Source organism: Muscardinus avellanarius, assembly GCF_963383645.1.
Source record: "Muscardinus avellanarius genome assembly, chromosome: 14".
Taxonomy (NCBI): domain Eukaryota; kingdom Metazoa; phylum Chordata; class Mammalia; order Rodentia; family Gliridae; genus Muscardinus; species Muscardinus avellanarius.
The window spans coordinates 7,120,891-7,140,688 of record NC_137800.1 but is presented as its reverse complement, the minus strand read 5'-3'; the positions used below and the strand labels follow the sequence as shown (position 1 = coordinate 7,140,688).

The following is a 19,798-nucleotide window of genomic DNA, read 5'->3' as shown; positions in this document are numbered from 1 at the left end:
CCGAAGGCTCCGTGGTTTACCTCCAGGACACAGGGAACACGCAGGAGTAGAGGATGAAGGCCGCTCACTATGTGACAAGACTTCAGAGCCTGGGAAGGACCGAGCAGCCCTTCCTAGGAGCCAGCCATGTGCATAAGCAGGTCTGCTAAAGGGACCAAATTAGAACCAATGTGTCATCTGCCATCAGTTCCCAGGCCGGGGAGGGCCGCGCCCTCTGACTGGGCTGCGCAAGGCCGGCAGTCCTCCTCGCAGCTCTCTCCTGTCCTTGGCACGCAGGAGGGAGTGTCCGCTGTCCGCTCGCCGAGACTTGTCCTCCTTGCTCATGCAGACGGTGAGGGATTGATGCGAGAGGGCAATGCCACTCTTGCAGAATCAGGAGCTCCTGCAGGTCGGGAGCCCTTCCAGAGGTGGCAGGTGGCAGCGTCCCTCTGCCGCGGTCGGGCCACCGCAGGCAGACCCGCCTGCTCCCTGGCGGGTGGACGGGTGCCCCCACATCCGCCTCTCTGAACCAGACATGTAGGAGACTCTGCTCGGCTTAGAGCAGACAGTGTTTTCTTTCCTTGCGGTCTTATTTTAAATCCACGTCAGCCACTTCATATCCTTTCCTGGAAATTTTGATGGATGGCAATCTGGTCAGCCAGAAGCTGCCCACAAACCAACACCGCCAATGTGGGCATTAACACTGGCCATGTTTACTAAGCCTGCAGGGGCATGTATGCATGTGAGTGTGTGTGTGTGCTTGGGACAGAAGCACGGCATGGGACTGGAAGCTGAGACAGGAGCATCCGGGTTCTCGGACAGCCTCAGCTACTTAGGCCCGTTGCAAATCAGTGAGACCCTGTTTCAAAATAAAGAATAAAAAGTAGGGCTGGGGGTATAACTCGGATGTAGAATGCCCCTGGGTTCCATCCCTAGTACTGCCAAAAAAAAAAAAAATCTGAAAGGAACCAAAGTGGTGTCTGGGGAAGGGAAGGCAGGCCCCACCGAGACGTTACTGTCTTGTCTGTGGACACGAGAGGGAGGCTCGGGGCAGCGTCCACCCGTGTCCTGCCCTGCCTGAGCTTCCTCCAGACCTGTAGGCCCTGGACAGTTTCAGCTTGAGTCCTCAGAAGTCAAACCACAGTCTCCAATGGGCTTGGTGCCATAAACTGGGCTTTTGTTCCAGAGAGCTAATCTCATACCATTAGAATAGTTTGTTCTCTCTCTCTCTCCTCTCTCTCTCTCTCTGCCCCCTCCCTCCTTCCTCTGTCCCTCCCTCCCTCTGTCTCTCTCCCCCTCCCTCCCTCCCTTCCTCCCTCCCTCCCTTCCTCCCTCCCTCTCTTCCCTTCCTTTCCTGGGGATGGAACCCAGGTGCATTGTATCTCCAAGCTACACCCCCAACCCTCTTTTACTTTTTTATTTTGAAACAAGGTGTTGCTAAATTGCTGAGGCTGGTCTTGGATATGTGATCCTTCTGTCTCAGCCTCCCGTGTAAGGGGTTATAGGTATGCACACATCTGGCCCCATTAGAACACTTTTTAAATGATCATAAAATACAATAAACACACATAAAATAATAAACATTATTTTCCAAATAATGACATAGAAAGTCAGTACTTAAGCCTGAATTCCTTTGGTGGGTAGAGAAGATGGCATCTGCTCAGATCAGACTTCATGAGACTTTCAGAGATAGCCTACTGAGGTTTGAGTTGCAGATGTGCTGTGTGTGTGTGTGTGTGTGTGTGTGTGTGTGTGTGTGTGTGACTTCCCCGCAGCGAGCACAGTCATCTCTCCTTGCTCCAAGGGCCTTCCACCTTGATCAGAATGAGGGTCATCATCTGGAGAATGCTCCCACTGCTCAGACATCCTGCGCATTTCGGGCCCCGTGCGTGGCTGCCGGGGGTGGACCGTTGACATGAGGCCCCATCTGAAGGCTCTGGAGCTGGCCAGGATTGTGACTGGACTCCAGAGGGTCAGAGAATCCTCTGAAACCACAGGCACAGATTTGACTGTGAAGGGAAGAGCATCCATGGTGTTCATCTGGTTCTTAAGAGAAATCTTGACCCTTCCCCGAGGTGTTAAGGACCACCATCATGTGTATACGCTTCTTCTGACAATAACACATTTTCTAAAAGTGAAAGGTGTGTACAAGTCAGTAAAAGATGTGGGTGGTGAGCATCACACAGCATCCTCATGAGATGATAGCTCTTGGATCTACATGGTACACACTCGTGCAAATATGCACATGTGTGCCCCTCTATCCCACCCCCGTGCACACACCTGTCTGTCTCCAGAGCCAGAGCCTCTGCTCGCCCCCAGCTCCCGCCCTGAAGCATCCCAGTACGAGGCCCTGCAGGGCTCACACCATCCTGCTGCACTGCCCAGCACCCCCTGCTCTAGGGACGGCCCGCAGGCGCAGGGCGTGGGGCCCATGGAGTCCAAGAGGGGTCCTGGTGCAACATGCTGGGGGTGTCTTCACCATGGTATTCCTCTGGCTATTTTATCAGAGGCGCTCAGCATCTTAAGGGGTGGCTATGGGCTGGTGCTGCACCCATAACCCTAGTACTCGGAAGGTAGGCAGACCTGTCCTCAGCAACTTACTGAGGCTCTCAGCAACTTAGCAAGATCTTGCCTCCAAATAAAAAAATAAAATAGGGCTGGGGTGTAGCTCAGAGGTAGAATGATTCAGTCACCAGGACTAAAAAAGACAGAAAAGAGGAGAGAGGTGGCTAATGGTACAAACTGGTCAGAAAATATCTAAGACTCTGTGTGGAGTGTGTTTATCATGTTCCATTTTGTTATTTGACAGCCTCCCCGAAAAAACTATGAAAAGCAACTCAATAAGCCATTGACAGATAAGTAAAACTTGGGATATACATATGGTGGAATATTACTTAGCCTTAAAAAAGAAGGAAATTCTGGCATGTACCAGTAACAGAGATGAATGGCAGAAGACATTGCACTGAGTGAAACAAGCCGATCGCAAAAAGACGAACACTGCACGGCCCCTTAGGTGTGTGGAGCCTTGAGTAGTCCAATTCATAGAGACAGAGTGGAGCAGTGGCTCGGGCTGGAAGGAGGGGAGGGAGTCAGCTAATGGGTGCAGAGTTCCAGCTTAGGTGAATGAATGGTGAGAAGGTTCTGGAAGCGATAGTGGGTACAGGTGCACCACACACAAACACGATAACACTACTAAACTGTCTGCTTGAAAAATGCCGGGCGTGGTGGGCACGCTTGTCATCCCCGCGCTTGGGAGGCGGAGGCAGGAGGATCGCGCAGGTTGGAAGCCAGACGCGCTGGTGTAAGAGACCCTGTTTCCAAATAAAAATATAAAATAGGTCTGGGAGTGTAGCCCAGAGGTAGAAGGGCTTCCAGGAACCCCAGTACCACCAAAACAAAAAAATGGTTAAGAGGTCACATTTATGTTGTGTGTTGTACCACAGTTTTATAAACGCCAAACGCCTGGGCCCAATGAGATGCCCTGTGGAATAGAGACCGTACGTGTGAGTGCCAGGGGTGTGTGCAGGGCGGAGAGTCTGGTTCAGGTATAGACACGGCCGTGTCTGGAGCTCTTTGGGATATCTGTGAACATCAAAGTGTCCTGTAAAGGAGGGGCACGGTCCTTGTCTTCACAGCTGCTGCTCTAGACAAGGCTCCTCTCCCTGGGTTTCCTGTCCTCTGCTGAGAGATAAGAATATCGACATTTAGAGTTGAAATGTTGGAATTTAATTCCCACCAGTTCCCGCTGACCAGGGACAGAGCGAGTGTATGGAGGCCCTTAGGAAACAGCACAGTTTTAGAGAAGTGTGTGTGTGTGTGTGTGTGTGTGTGTGTGTGTGTATGAGCTTGCCACTGGCCCCTGGTCTGGACATGTTTCTAGGCCCCCCTGCCCCTGCTCCATGGCTCGTGGCTGGGGTGCAGCTGTGAGCCCCCTCCCCACCTGCTTCCCCTGAGCTGAAAGCCGGGTCTTCCACGCAGCGTGCCGAGTGTATTGGGCACCTGGACATGGCGCTGACGCCGGCAGCCAGCTTGTTAGCAGGCTGCAGTGAGCAGACGGACCACATGTTCCTTGATTTTATTAAAGGAAAAGAAAGCTTGGGAGCAGCAGGGCTCGCAGGGCTTGCAGGGCGGGCGGTGGCCCACTGTGCCCGGCTGGCAGAGCGTCTGTAAGCAGTGACCCGTGAGCCGGCCGCCTCATCCCCGTGTGTTCTCAGGAGGGCCAGGGTGGGCCTCGGTGGCAGCTCCACCCAGCTCCTGTCCTGGGCGGAAGCTGCTCAGCGCAGGTCAGGAGCGTGGGGAGGGTGTGCAGGGCTGCTTCCCTGCGCTGCGGTTCTGGGGAAAGGGAGCAGACACAATAGAGGAGTTAAGTATGTCAAAGTGCGAGGCTGCTGCTCCCCAGTCCCGTCCTCCTTGCCTAGCGCATCTGGCAGAAAACAGTGAGAGAGGGAAGGCGCAGGGGGCCTCCTGCCTGAGGTAAGTCTGTGAGAAAACTCCATTCCGTGGCCTTCTGGAAGCTTCCTGGAGCAGGTGTCACCCAACAGAGGCTATTGGTAGGTTCCACTTACATTCCCCTAAAATCATCAGCAAGACCAGCTAGGCATGGTGGTACCCGCCTGTTATCCCAGTGCTTGGGAGGCTGAGACAGGAGGATCACAGATTCAAGGCCAGCCTCAGCTACTTAGAGGCTCAGCAACCTAGGGAGACCCTGTTTCAAAACTAAATTTAAAATAAGGCTGGGCGGCCGGGCGTGGTGGCGCACGCTTGTAATCCCCACACTTGGGAGGCTGAGACGGAGGATCACACAGGTTCGAAGCCAGCCTCAGCTACTTAGTGAGGCTCTCAGTAACTTAATGAGACCCTGTTTCCAAAAATAGGTCTGGGAGTATAGCCCGGAGGTAGAAAGCCTCTGGGTTCCACCCCCAGTACCACCAAAAATATAATAATAATAATAATAATAATAATAATAATAATAAATAAAATAAGGCTGGGCGTGTAGCTTAGAGGTAGAATGCCTCTGGGTTCAATCCCCTCCAACACACACACACACACACACACACACACACACACACACACACACACACACAGTCACAAACAAGCCAGGAATGCATTGTTTTGGAGTCTGGGAGTGGCAGCCCCAGGGCAGCTCAGGAAGGAGGGCGCAGCTGAGGCTGCCTGGGGGAGGCTGGCCTTGATCACGGGCCCACCCAGAGGTCCTGCTGACTGCCTGGTCCACAGCCCCAGGAGGCTGTGCAGGGTGGAGGCAGCCACAGCCTGAAGCGGCTCCCCGGGTTCTGGGTGGCGTTTGCCACCTTGCGGCCGAGGCTGGTACTGCAGCCCTCCTCCTCCCAGCCTGCAGCGGGCGGGGGGGGGGGGGGGGGCAGACACCTAGACACCCGCAGGCTCATCCGGGCAGGAGGAGGAGTGGGGCAGGGGGCCCGAGCCGAAGCTTCAGCAAAAACAGGCCCCTGCAGCCATGGGAAGAGACCTGGGCAACCTCAGCCGGCCTGGCCGGAGATGGAGGAGATGGAAGGGGGGAGGGTCGTGGGACGTAGACCCCAAGTGGGAAAGCGTTTGAGGTCCGTGTAGGCGTCCATTCTCAGATATGGAAGAACTGGGATCAGGTGTGTGTGTGTGTGTGTGTGTGTGTGTGTGTGTGTGTGTGTGTGTAACTGGGGGTGTACAAACACCCTTCGCTTCTGGCGTGAGCTCCAGGTGCATTATAATCCGGAGGCCTCAGGATCAATCCCTTTTATCTGGGTTTTGGCTGCAGCTCAAGAGAGCAGCGATCATTTTAAACCCATCACAGGCACTCTCTGGTTCTCGCAGCCTGCCGTGGGTGGTAAGGGTCAAGTCGCTGCTGCCTGGAGCAGCTCGCACACCCCACAGACCTCTGCTGGCCATCTGCTCCAGAACATCCCATCCTCACAGCCCCACCCTCCGCGGGCCCAGAACCTCCCCACAGGCAAGGGCTAGCAACGACTTTGGGGCCCCGTCGCCTCTGCACTCCACGGGCATCTGCCTGGTCCCCAGGCAGTGAGATCAGCGCCGGCCCTGTATCTAACCTGCCCCTGAGCCACCCAGATCCCCATCCTCACGGAGCTTCTGTTTCCTGAAAACAATTCTGACACCAAAATGCCAGGTTTAGCTGGGGTTCGGTCACGGGATCTGAAAGCGTTGGAGGTATGTCAGGCAGGATGAATTTTATAAAGGGAAGTGATTCGGTGTTTGCAGAATCATCACAAGAACGGCCAGAAGGAAGGTCAAGGAAAAGCACCGTTAGATTTCAGGATGCCAGGAAGTGACAGGCACTGCCGGAATTCACCAGACCTCGGTGCCCACACTTTACTTGCCCGCAGCCTGGGAGTGAAGCCTCTCAGGGGGGTAGCCAGGAAGCGCTGGTGGGTTGCAGGTGTGGGCTCTGCAGATGCCGGCGCCCATGCTCACAGCCGCACCCTGTAAGTAACAGCCTCTCCTTGCATTTGGCCTGCCGGGTGGACGTGGGCCCCTCCCACTGGTGGGTCTAGAGTGGGCATCACTGCCAGCAGAATCCGGCCAATGTGGTCCCTCGAAGCACTCGGCCTCCGCAGCCCCAGCCCGCTGAGGATGTCAGGATCAGGGCACAGAATCTGACACACGCTTTCAAATATGGGAGCTAATAATAGGACTTCCTTCCTAGGGCTGCGGTGAGGCTAAAATTAACACATGTGAAGTCTCCGCACGGAGTATGGCATATGGTAAACCCTCAATAATTACTAGTTTACAAAAAAAACTGTCAAAACTGACATTAGAATGGCTCCTCATTCCCATTTCTAATCTCTGCAAGAAAATCGGCTGCTTCCGCGCATCCCGGTCGGATCGCCCTCCTTGGTGAGGCCTCCGCCGCTTACCGTTCCGGATTGCTGGGCTTTAGGATTCGGGAATTGCTTCGTTGTGGCTCAGAGGGTTGAGCAGAGGTTTCAGGGGAAGGCAGAGTGCTCGGGAGAAGCCAGAAGCATGCTCTTATGGAGCTAACTGTGCCCAAGGATGCCAGGACCTCACGCAGATGGACTGAGCGCTGTCCCGTCAGCACCCTGGACAGTGCCCGGCGCCGCACATGCCTCAGGCTTAACTGCAGTTCAGCCAGTGTCTGCGGTCCAGTCTTGGTGGCCTTGTGCTCCAACAATCTCAGCAGCCTGAGGCCAGAAAAGAATCAGGGCATGGCTGAGATCCATAAAGGAGATGCAATGGGCTAAAATCTGGGGGGAGCAGCATTCATTTCCGGATATATCTCCTGCCCGAATAGCTCAGCTCTCCTCCCTCAGCTTGTGTTGACATGTTTCCTTCCCTGGCCACAGATGTCAAAAGGATATAAACCAGGTCACAGAGGTGGTGATGGGCTGACACAGGCCCCCAGGCCACAATTGCCCTCACCTGGCTCCCCAGGGCACCCAAGCAGGGCCCCTGCTCTGGAGAACAGCAGAGCGGGGCCTGTGCAGCCTGTCCCAGAGCTGGGCACAGGGCAGCCCCACGGCCCCGTCTGCTCCCCTTTCCCCATGACCCACGCCACGTGTCCACTGCCTGCCATGCCCTCCTGCCCCCTTCCTCCAGGAAGTCTTGTGTCCAGCATCAAGTCCTAAGGTCTCTTTCTTTTCCCATAGGTTCTTTCAGAGCACGGCTTCAACAGGATCACCACTGACATCCGGGAGGGCCAGACTTTCTACTATGCTGAAGACTACCACCAGCAGTATCTGAGCAAGAACCCAGATGGCTACTGCGGCCTCGGGGGCACCGGGGTTTCCTGTCCCATGGGTATTAAAAAGTAGCTCCTCCTTGCGTGGTAGACCCCAGAGGCTTCAACCAAAAAAAAAAAAAAAATGCTCTCATCAAATGAGGGCAATGCTGCTGTGATTTTTGAAGCACACTGCGCAAAAGCATTTATAAAATCTGGTTTTTGCTTGAGTTTTGATCTACAGGAAGTATAATGGCAAGCTGAGAAAATATAATTTTCCCTCCACTAAGTCATGGCAGAAGCTGTAGAATTTTCTGGGTCATTGGGGATCTCAATGAAGCTAATACCCTGTGTTCACCTTCTTGGGTGCTGGGTGCCTGCCACCGAGCTAAGGGATGAGGCTGGGCGAGTGCGGGACAGGGCTCCGGGAACCGTGGGCATCTCTGGTCCATGTCCTGTGCCACCTCCATGCCCTCCAGTGCCTTACAGTCGGCCAACAAATGCAACCACAGCAGATCACTCACGGAGACATTTGCTCTGCGGAACGTAGGCACACGCGAGGGGCTTTGTCTCCTGTCTCAGCTCTTTCTGCAGAGAAAAGATGCACAGACGCTAGATGAACTTGAATGTTTTGCTTACAGCTACGAGAAATGCTTGTTCTAATAAAATGCAGTTCAGTCAAACCAACGTCCTGGTGTCTCATCTGCCTTATCCTTGTCTCGGGACGATAGTTGTGAGCAGAGTTGTTGCAGACTGACTCTGACCTGGTGCCAGCCCTGGAAGGCCTCGAGTTGCCACCGGGGGCCACTGGTCAGAGTGGGGTCACGCAGAGAGATGGGGTCTCGTGCCACGTCTGCCTCACAGGGGCCTGGGGGTCTGCAGCACGAGCTGAAGTTATTTTCACCCTCCCAGGATGCATTGTGTATCTTAAGCATATTTCTAGCTTTTGTACACTGGACACTTTAACATCGGCCCTACTTGCATAGGCTGGACATTCCCAGATGGCAGCGTCTTCCTGCCTCGGTCTCCTTACTCCTGCTTCTCCCTGGAGCAGTTTTGCTCCCAAGGGTGCACTTTTCCAAAACAAACTTATCCAGTATCCACATCCCCAGCCACTTCCTTTATCGGGCTCTCTCTCACGCTCTTGGCCATCATCCACCTGACCTACTCCCCCAGGAAAATCTGGAAATAAAGTCTTCAAGATTTCAGCCACTGTGATTGGAGAGGTGAGGAGGGCTGGGGTGTTCTGAGTAGCGAGACCAGGACCCGGCACATGGTATCAGATGCAGGTAACCGTGATAGTACTTATTCGAGCTTACTAGTGATGTGACTTGTGAAGTCCTAGGCGCCTCGTGCTGCATATGGTAGACGTTTGGAATTTACTGCTTTCTAGAGCAATCTTCCCAAGAGCTCATTTGACCTCTCTGTCTCTTTTCTTTCCTTATTAGGGAACTGGCTGGCTTGGTTCTACCTGTTGGGACCTTGATTAGGATAATTGTCCTTGTTACCTGGTTTCAGCAGAACTGTCTGTCTCCTTTACTGTACCTCAGAGGGTGAATGGAGAATCGAAATTCCATGTGAATACTCAAAAAAAGAAAAGAAAAGAATGAAGGAGAAAGCCCAATATTGAGAGCAGCTCCAACACTCCGGAAGGCTCTCATGTAGACAGAGCAGTCAGCGTGGCCTGGATCCCAGGACCTGCCCGCAGCCTCAGTCCCAGGTGGAGGTAATGAAATTGGAGTTGGAGCGTTGTCTCATGCTTACGTACCCTGGCTGGCTTGTGACAAGAAAGAATTAGGGCAGAGCTCAAATACAAAAGTAGAAAAAGGAAAAAAACAGGCTGAAGTCCATGGGGAGAACTTGCTATTTCTTTATCTGTCTCCTGTCCCAAATAGCTCCGCTCTCCTGCCCCTGGTTTGTCTGTGTGTTACATTTCTTCCTCTCGCAGTAGATGCCACCAGACTGACGGGCCTCAACTAGGTCAGCCAGAGTGGTGACAAATGGGCGCCGTTCCTCGGGCTCTGTTGCTGTGTCCTCACTCCCTCCCCAGTTCCCTGGCATCTCAGGGTGGTCCCTGGCCCCCACAACTGCAGGAGATCAGGGGCTTCCTGCCCAGCTCCAGGACTCTCAGCCCTGATAGCTGGGAAGTGACCGGAGGGCAGCTCAGCCCTTGACTGTCGAGCCCTTAGCCTCGGCCCAATCCTGAGTCCTTTCATTTTTATTCCACTCTAGCACTGATGAAATAATTTTAGCAGACAATAATCCACATGTCACAGCAGCCAGAAAACCACATTTGTCTTTTAGAACATCCAGTGCACTGGGGCCCATTTCAAACAGACAGACAAGCTATAGGTCAGGACTTCCCTTGTGCGGTGGCGACAGCATTGCTGTACAGGGTAGAGAATAGGTTTTCAGGTCAAGCCAGCCTGATTTCAAATTCCAGGGAACAGAGACCAAGAGAAATGAGTGAATTTCCCAGTGAAACACAGGACGGGGTACAGAGCCCAGGATCAGCTGGCGCCTGACCACCCCGCTCTGATACTGTGTGGCCCACCTTCTGCTTCTTTTAAAGTTGTTGCACAACCCAGAGTCTCCTTCCTCAAAGTCCTCTGTTAATAATCGAGGTTCAAACTTTTCCTCAAGATGTCCTTCAAGAGAAGAGGTAAATGGCACACTGGTGACTAGTGTTTGAGAGGAAATGTTTTCTTAGACAAAAGATCACTGTCAGGAGTACTGAAGCAAAAATCCTAACAGGTACTGTGGACTTGGGGGCAGAGGACTTGCCTTTCCAACTGGAGTTTCAAAACCAGTCTCGTGGCTTTAACTTCTGTGTAGGGTGCTGTAAGGTTTAGTTGACCAGGATTCCCACTGTATCAAGAGAAAAGGCTGACTCGAGGCTTGCTAAAGGGAACAGCTCAAATAAAGCTGTGTCCAGAGGTGAAGGTGTCTCTTCCAATCTCACCAGCATGTAGGGGGCGGGTCTGGAAGGGAACACGCCAAGCACAGTGTGCATGAATGTTTATATCGTATGATATATAATTACGACGTGCCAGTAAAGCATATTTTCAAAATATCACAGCACAGGAAAGCTGGGGAGCGACGAGGGCCCAGTGAAAGGACATTCCGGGGAGTGAACAGTTAGGAGACGAGCTGGCATCACCAACTGGTTTTTGTCTGCCTTGCCCTTGGGGGACATTTGCCAATTCCTCTATCCGTGGGTTGGGAAACAGATACGGTCCCGAAAGATCACCTACAGGGGCAGAGAGAAGCTTCCAGCAGTTGTGTGGGCCTATTGAGGGGACACTCGAAACTTGAAGGCTCCAAGTACATAATTCCAAGCTGGCCAGACATCTGGAAAGCTAGATTGATGCCTTCTAAAAGCAAGGGAAATATTTCACAGTCTACAGTGCCTGCAGAACAAAGACCTGCACATGGAAGGGGTCTGCCTCAAGATCACCGTGCCTTCCCCCTCCAGAGAGGTGTCGGGCTAAAGTTGACTGGGGTGGCAGGCTGGGGGCCGAGGCTTGGATCTCAGGTCTCCTTCAGGAGTTCAAGGCTGGGGTTTCCAATCAGGAGCCTGTAAAGGCCATCCCCAGGAAACGGTTCAGAGAGAGAGAGAGAGAGAGAGAGAGAGAGAGAGAGAGAGAGAGAGAGAGAGAGAGAAAGAAGAGAAGAAGAAGAAGGAGGAGGAGGAGGAGGAGGAGGAGGAGGAGGAGGAAGGGAGGGAGGGAGGGAGGGAGGGAGGGAAGGGGTAGGGAGGCTAAGACCAAAAGGCAAGAGAGGGCAGGGAAGGGAAGCTTGGAGGGGACACGGTCGGCTCCCGAGTTCTTTCGGGGTGAGCCCTGGGCATGCGGTTGGTCCTCGGCATGTCTTTAGTCCTTCTACAGGTCCACGATTCGCTCAGCCTCCATAAACCATCTGAGAACGGCTCCCTGCCACGTGGGCCCACCCACCCCCTCATTCCACAAACCAAGAAGGACACTGGATCTGGGAGGCAAGCAGCATTTAATCGCAGGACAACAGGAGCATCACAAGACACGGGAAGAAGATGGCCCAGGGCGAGAACTGCAGGCCGCACCCGGAGTCAGGCTGGTAGGGGTAAGGCCTCCCCATTCGCGCCGTCATCTTCCGAATCCACGTCAGATAATTTGCCACCTTTGTGTACACTCCGGGCATGCCCTTAATGCCACAGCTCACGCCCCAGCTGACAATGCCCAGCTGGTACCACACAGTACTGTTGTTCTTTTTGTGGCAAACCAGAGGCCCCCCACTGTCACCCTAGGAGAGAAAAGTTGTTTGGGAGTGGAAGGGGCAGTGGTAAGTCACTCCTATAACCTACCGCGGTGCGGCAGCTGGCACGGGGCAGAGAGCACCTGGGCATCTCTTGATGGCATGTGGTTTTGGTTTGGGTTCAACCCAAGGTGGCCCACAATTTGGTCAAAAGCAATGTGATGCGTGCCCGTTTGGCTGAAAGCAAGTCTCCACGGCCTCATCTAGCCCACACCCAGAGGGCTTCCTGCTCTCCTTTGCCTCCAAGTACAGTTATTACCAGAATTCTTCAGATTTCTCCCCCTGTCTACCCCACACCCATTTTCTGCTGGCCCAGTTTCCTCTTTCTGTATTGTTAGCAATGACAAAAAGTAAAAGATAAAAACAAAAACCCATTATCCCTCATCGTGGGTCATTGGTTGGATACATTAGGCACACAAACTGATATATACCAAATGCAAAAAAAAAACCACCAAAACTAATAGTATGTCAAAATGTCATATTGTGGTTTAAAGCATATAATTGTAAGCAACTTAAAAAATTTTTAAATGTCATGGAGAAGGTTGTCAAATTAGCCCAAGTAAGCAAAGCAGACATCATTTGACATGAAATTGAAAGAATTACAGTCACTGCATGCCCCCAAACCTTTTGGACCTTTAAAAAGTTCTGGTGAAGAATAGTACAGCTGAGGCAGGAGGATCACAGGTTCAAGGCCAGCCTCAGCAGCTTGGCAAGGCCCTCAGCAACTTAGCAAGACCCTGTTTAAAAGTAAAAAGTAAAAAGGGCTGCAGTTGTAGCTCAGAGATAGAATGCCCTGAATTCAATCCCCATTGCAGGAAGGAAGGAAGGAAGGAAGGAAGGAAGGAAGGAAGGAAGGAAGGATGGATTTTATATACACATCATATGTGTGTTTACATATAAATTTATATTATCGTGGACATTTTTCATGTTCTTTATCTGAGTTTTTATTTCTTTTTTTTTAATGTGTGTGTTACAGTACTTGGGATGGAATCCAGGGGCATTCTACCTCTGAGCTACACCCCCAGCCCTATTTTTTATTCTTTATTTGGAAACAGGGTCTCACTGAGTTATAAAAGGCCTCACTAAGTAGCTGAGGCTGTCTGCAAACTGTGATCCTCCTGTCTCAACCTCCCAGATGCTGGGATTCTAAGCATGCACCACCATGCCCAGCTTTTAGTTTTTATTTTTAATGATTTTACACTATTCTTTTTCTTTTCTTTTATCTTCTTTTCTTTTCTTTTCTTTTCTTTTCTTTTTTTGGTACTGGGGATTGAGCCCAGGGGTATTTTACCTCTGAACTACAATCCCCTCCTCTTTTTTTTTTTTTTTTTCAGTAGTGAGGATGAAACCCAGGGCATTCTACCTCTGAGCTACACTTCAGCCCTGCTTTTTATTTTTTATTTTAAAACAGGATCTCACTGAGTTGCAGAGGGCCTCACTAAGTAGCTGAGGCTGTCCACAAACCGTGATCCTCCTGTCTCAGCCTCCCGAGTGCTGGGATGACAAGCGTGCGCCGCCACACCTGGCTTCTCTCCTCTTTTTAGTTCTTATTCTGAAACAGGGTCTTGCTAAGTTGCTGAGGGCCTCACTAAGCTGCTGAGGCTGGCTTTGAACCTGTGATCCTCCAGCCTCAGCCCCCCCAAAACCTGAGATTACAGGTGTACACTACCACACCCTGCTGAAAGAATTTTTTTTTTTGGTACTGGGGTTCCTGGAAGCCCTTCTACCTCCGGGCTACACTCCCAGACCTATTTTTACATTTCTATTTGGAAACAGGGTCTCCTAAGCCAGCGTGCGCGGCTGGCTTCGAACCCGCGCGATCCTCCTGTCTCTGCCTCCCAAGCGCGGGGATGACAAGCGTGCGCCACCACGCCCGGCTTAAAAGAATATTTTAAGAAGAATACACACATCTGTAGCAATGGTTTCCCTAGGGGGAATGAACTGGGAACCAAGTATAAGTGGCAGACTTCCTCTTCATTCTGCATCCATCTATGGAACTTGAATATTCTTTACCATGTTCAAATGAATAAGTAAAATCAAGAATATTTCCAATTGCACCCATGTAGAAGCAGCTCCTTTTTAATATCTTCAAATGTAACTCCATATCCTTGTATGCAGATGTATCTACATAATTATTGCTGTACAGAAACAGGATCAGGCTACAGATTGTTTCATGGCTACAAAACTTTATTTTGAAAATGTCATGGAATACCCAAGAAGTTGGAGGTGGGGGAGAAAAGCATCTCTCAATGATATACTGAAACTCCAAATTCAAAGCAAGAAATTAAAAAGCTAAACAGGATATGGGTTTATTGGATTTCAAAGAAAACCCAGATTGTTTCTCAAATTGTCCTCACAAATGGGTGCCCCCATCACCTCACTTTGAACCAAACTGTCCTTTGCCAAGTGCCTCAAATTTATTGAAAAGTCACATGACCTTTCTTGAAAGCTAAGAATTAGAATTACTTTTCTTTTACCTACACGTAAGATGTCACACAGGACAGCGGCGCCCTTGGAAGTGATCGTGTGAAGCCAGACAGACCTTGGGTCCAAACCCCAGTGTGAACAGTTAGCTGAATGAATTTGAACAGCTCCTCCCGTGTGTTACTGCCCCAGTGCTATGCTGGTGATGACCGCAGGGCAGCTGTGTGAGCGGAAGGAGACAGCTAAGCCCGGGTCCTGGCCGTGGCCCGCATGGACTCATGGGTAGCTCCCACCAATCGTGTGGTTGTTGGGCCAGACTCATCCATTGTGGCCAGCCTGGGCTGCTGGACTTGGACTCCCATTTTCACTGGGACCCAAACATAGTTCCTAGAAGCCAGTATGCCTGTTAGAATCTCGAGTCTGTGACTTACTCTGTCGGCTGTCACTGGGCGAGGCTGACGGCTCCTGGCATCCTGTCTCGCTCTCTGAAGTGTGCCTGTCTCGTGGCGCTGACTCACAGTGCCTGCACACCTTTGCGGAAGCAGAGTGCATGCGCTTGGGCTTGGGGAGGTGCAAGAAATGATGATGGAGAAAATAACTTTAGCCCAGGGACTTGTGTGCGCTATCTCACTAAATCCTCAGGACAACCCTAGAGGTTAGGGACTCTTGGTCTTCCCACTTTATAGACGAGGAAATCGGAAAAGGAGGAGGACAGGGGGAAGTCACTAGCCCAGTTCACACAAGCTGTAAGAAGAGGAGCTGGAGGGGAGGAAGCCAAACTATTGTTTTGGGGCCTGGGCCCCCAAACACCAGCGCCCACTGCCTACAGAGATACCCTGGCTACACAGTATCTGTTCTGACAAGTTCTAACAGAGTGAGTACCTACACCGGGTCTGATGTGCCTTCCCACGATTCACGTCCACTCAGATCCTCAGAACGTGCCTCCTTTGGTGGTAAGGTTTAAGTTTGAAGAGGCCCCAAGAAGCTCATGTTGGAAGCATGGCCCCAGCGCAGCATGGTGAGAGGCGAGACATGGCGGGAGGAGGGGGCCCCCGGGTGGGGCCTTGGAAACGATGTATGTCCCCACCCCCGCCTCATGCCCTCTGCCTCTGGCCACCATGGCTTGAGAGAGCAGTGTCCCTCTGCCCTGCCTTGCCGTCACGATTTCTGCCCGGAAGCCAGCCAACTCTGAACTCCACCCCTGACTTCCTTTCCTCCTCTAAGCGGCGCCTGTCAGGATTTCAATCAACGCCACGGAGAAGCTGGCAAAAACATTTGGAAATAGGGGGTTTTGCAGATGCACGTAGTTAATTTAAGATTAGGTCCTACTGAATTAGAACAGGCCCTAATACAATGGTTGGCGTCTCGTAAACAGAACAGAAAAGTCATAAGCATAGGGGAGAACGCGGAGGCAGAGGCTGGAGGAATCGGCCCCGGCAGCCGCCATGGCTGCTTATCCAGAGGAGAATGCACCAATGCCCTCTCCAAGCAGAGCCCAGCTGTACCTGGCAGGCATCCTTTCCCTCTTCAGGGTGTCCAGCACATAGCATGTTCTTGGTGAATAAAGGGAAAATATCGTAGCAAATGTCCCAGGAGACCAGCTCAAGTTGGACTTTCTGCAGCTTTGAAGATGCAAGTTGTGTAGAATCTGATGGGAACAGATGGAAAGCAGACCCTGAGCCCAAAGTGGTCCCTGTGGGACAAAGGCCCAGCACCTACCCATGGCATGGCTCTTCACCTCAGTGACAATGGAACTTCTTACAGCCCAGAGAATCTTCCTAATTTGGAACAGGACAGATGAGGGCAAAGGAGGTGTCTAGAATACTCTTGGGTAGCCCTGTCCAAGGTCTAGAGCTCTCTAGAACAGGGTCCCCTGATCCTTCCTAGCCAAAGAGCACCATCTTCCTACTCTGCAAGGTGCCAGGCTCCAGCTGGGGTTTTAAAAGGTGTTTTATTCAAATCTGTAGAAATGTAAGGTGAGCCCATGATGTTCTAGGGCCCAGGACAGACAGACAGGCTTGAATTATTTCAGGCCCACCCCGAAGGATTCACCATGCAGGAGGTGAACCCAACACCCAAGACGTTCATTTTCCAAGAGAGGGATATATCCCTGAATCCTCAGTACACCGAACCCCTCCCGGAACACAGAAGAGAGTCCACAGCTATGTGTCGAATGAAGTCAGAGAAATTCTAAGCTAAGAGGATGGCCTTTTTCTGAAGTCCATGACTAGCTTCTAGGGGTGAGTCAGCCATTCAGGTGCTACTTGGAAGAGCAAGGCTGTTTGCAGTGTGTATTTTCTGCTCTGTTGATTATGGGGCAGTACACGTTTACCAAGAACAGAGACAAAGGATCACTCTTCAGATGCACTGGGAAGGGGCTCAGGAGTGGGTCGCAAGTCAGTTTTATAAGGCAAAATGCATATTTAGTTTATCCCCACCTCAGGCCTGGAGCTGTGGGTTTCAGATATTTTAATCACAGAGGCTTTGTCCCCGGAGAACCAAGCTGACCCCACTAATTGGAACGGAGCTGCCGTAGCCAGTAGTGGCACAGACTCCCTGGAGGCCAGTCCACTGGCTACCCCTTTCACATGTCTCTCAAAATTCCTCCAAGTCACCCCTCGGGCCTGGAATACTTCTGCCTGGGTTATCTTCGGGACAGCCTTGTGTTCCCCAGTATGGGTGCGCACCTTGCTGCAGACTCCCAGGAAAGCTCATATCAAGATTGGCTTCTGGGTGGGCTGAGCCCAAGCCTCACCACGGGCCTCCCATGAGAATTAGAGCCTCCAGGTCTATCAGGCAGGAGTCCCAGGGCCCACAGAGCCTCCAGAGTTTGCTTCCTGTTCCAAACACCATCCAGGGGCCACCCCGCCCTGGCAGACCCCGACTGACTCACTGGTCTGATTAGAACTCCATCCAATCACCCAGCAACTGCTCCAGCTCTGTATGTCGGTGACCTCCGAAAGGCAGATGGGTATCCTGTTGACACCCAGGCTCATTGGGGATCTGACCAGGACCAAAGCTATGTCATTGTCCAAGATCCAGGCGTCAAAATGTTTGTGGGTAATAATCTTATCCACCTTCACCTTCATCACGTCCTTGGTACGTAAGTCGTCTATGCCAAGTACAATCGTCAAGTTAGAACTTATTTCAAGATAAAAAAAAGAAAAAGGGGAGGTAAAGTAAGTGGTGGGAAGCCCAACGAGGAGCCCTACAGGAGAGAATCCTACCAGTCTGTGACTGGCCCTAAGAAGCAGGAAGACGGAGGCATCTGGACCTCGCAGGTGCCACAGAACCAAGAAGAACCCCAAGCGGGTGGCACTGGGCCAGCCTTTGCCTGGGCCGGCTGACTTGTGTCCTGGATCAGCCAATGTCTGGGAGACTGTGCTAAGCTCAAGTCACGGAGGGGCCTGGACCCTGCCTTGCAAGGGGGACTGGACCAGTCATGGCACAAGCATCCGAGATGTGCTTGAAAATCACGACTAATGGGTGTGGGCACAAACCAGGTGCCTCCGGCGTGCGGTGCAGTCAGGGATGGAACCTTCCCCTCAAGTCCTGATACCTTCGAGACCATCAGGACCCCAGGGTCGCGGTCAGCTAGTGATGTCTGAATGAGAGCTAGCACTAACGGAAGTCCTTTCTAGATGTCAGGCCAGGCTCACGAGGTCTCAGCGAAGTGCAGACTGAGGAACATTTGTTCTGCAGCCGAGGACACAGAGCAAGATATAAAGCGTCCCCAGAGGGGAACAGCTCACTCGCCCTGCCCAGTGCACACTCAGCCCCTCAGGCCTGCACCTGACAGTCTGGTGTCCTGTCATGTGGCTGACAAACCTGGCTGAACTTCCAGGGGTCTCTGGGGGCAGATATTCTACCAAAAAGAAAAAATCATCCACGTAGCGCTTACCTGCTGACTCTTTCGAAGCAATGGGACGCACTTAGAATCCACCACTCACTGAGAATAGTTCCTCCACAGAGATGTTTTCCGAGGTTAAAAATACTTACCTGCCATGGGAAATCCGTAATGATGGCCGTCTCCCCGCCTATGATTCTAGAAATGTTCGGCTTCCCAGGCGGGGCACGCATTCTTCTGCCACACGCTACTGAGAGAAGAAAGGAGGAAGAGGGAGGCGCTAGGTGGCCAGGGGTCCGGGTTGGTGGGCTTGGAAAACACTTGGCTTCTTGGAAGGTCTTACGAGTGCTCACAGGCCAGGCAGCCAAGGTGGGAGATGTTTGGTTATTTAAATTATACCTCACTGCCCTCTGGGAAAGCGGCCCCTGGTCTGGTGTCTAGGTGTGCTCTGTGAACCCTTCTCAGCTCTGGATGCCTATTTTCATGGACTTTTCCAAGTGGATGTCTCCCAGACACCGGAAGTTCTACAGGCAAAAGGAAATTGACCAACCCCGCGCCCTTCCTGGCTCTTCTTTGGCATTTCCTATTGTAACCTATTGGTGTTGCTAGCTTTCACCCAATTTTAATGCAGAAGCATCTCTGGCAAGCTTCCTCAAAGCTTGTATTGATATTGGAAAACCCCAGTACGTAAGGCAGATAGTCGATCACACACACACACACACACACACACACACACACACACACACACACGGCTTCTCCACTGGCTTAAAGCATGGATTGTTCTGAGAGCCACATTATAAAGGTCTGTCTTGGGAATGGGGACCCCAGATCCCTCCCCACAACTACTGAATCAGCACCCCCAGGGAAGTGGCCTTTGGAACCAGCTCCCCAAGGACTGCAAACTGTTGCAGGACACACCTTCCCCGGGGCCCCAAAGACCTACTTGCCGGAGAGCTGTGCACCCAGGGGAGCAGCAAGGCAATGGGCAAGAGGAGCCCTGCTGGTCCATCCCTCCATCCTCTCATCAGAGATGGACAGCGTGTGGCTGTGGCAGGAAGGAGAGGGGCAGGCTGTGTCCTCCAGGCGCTGGCTCCCAGCCCAGCCTGTCCGCCGAGGTCACAATAGGGCTCCGGGTGGAGCTGTCACAGTCCAGCAGCATCCTGAGTCCTCCAGGAGGTTGAGGACACAGCGGAGGCGTGGGAGGACTCCACGTCAGCGGTGCTCCCACCGATCTGTGAGCGGAGGATGAAATGGCCGGAGACAGTGCCCAGGGCGGTCCTAGTTAATGCCAAGGGAGCCAAGGTTTCTGGTCCAAACACGTAAGGTGACACAGCTGAGTGAACACCATCCTAGACTCTATAGGAGGAGACTGGTCACCAGTGAGACCTTCGAGAAGTCACTGGGCTTATTCCACAAAATGGAGATAGCACTAACGCAGCATCCATGGTTGGGAGGGTCGGTGTGCTACCTGCATGCTCTCTAGCTCAGGGCCTGGGGAGACACGTCCACTGCTCTCCTTCCCAAGTTCACCCCCTCTGAGGGCTTCCTGC

General features: G+C 52.2%; 2 protein-coding genes across 2 annotated transcripts in view; one reads left to right on the top strand and one right to left on the bottom strand.

The window, feature by feature from the left end:
* The window catches only part of MSRA (methionine sulfoxide reductase A), a gene marked incomplete at both ends in the record, with an annotated part of 344,628 nt that extends 336,847 nt beyond the window's left edge, over positions 1 to 7,781 (top strand). The window contains one exon of the mRNA XM_080710038.1: positions 7,617 to 7,781. Within this exon, the coding sequence (XP_080566164.1) occupies positions 7,617 to 7,781 (165 nt within the window). The remainder of the gene's footprint in view (positions 1 to 7,616) is intronic.
* A 2,754-nt stretch (positions 7,782 to 10,535) lies between these two features.
* On the bottom strand, positions 10,536 to 19,273 carry LOC308273076 (serine protease 52-like; the record flags this gene model as incomplete). The annotated part of the gene is made up of 6 exons (XM_080710193.1): positions 10,536 to 10,668; positions 11,766 to 11,965; positions 15,907 to 16,049; positions 17,295 to 17,542; positions 18,303 to 18,498; positions 19,192 to 19,273. 6 exons carry the CDS (start codon positions 19,271 to 19,273, stop codon positions 10,536 to 10,538), a joined length of 1,002 nt encoding a protein of 333 aa, XP_080566319.1.
* Between the last annotated feature and the right edge of the window lie 525 nt (positions 19,274 to 19,798).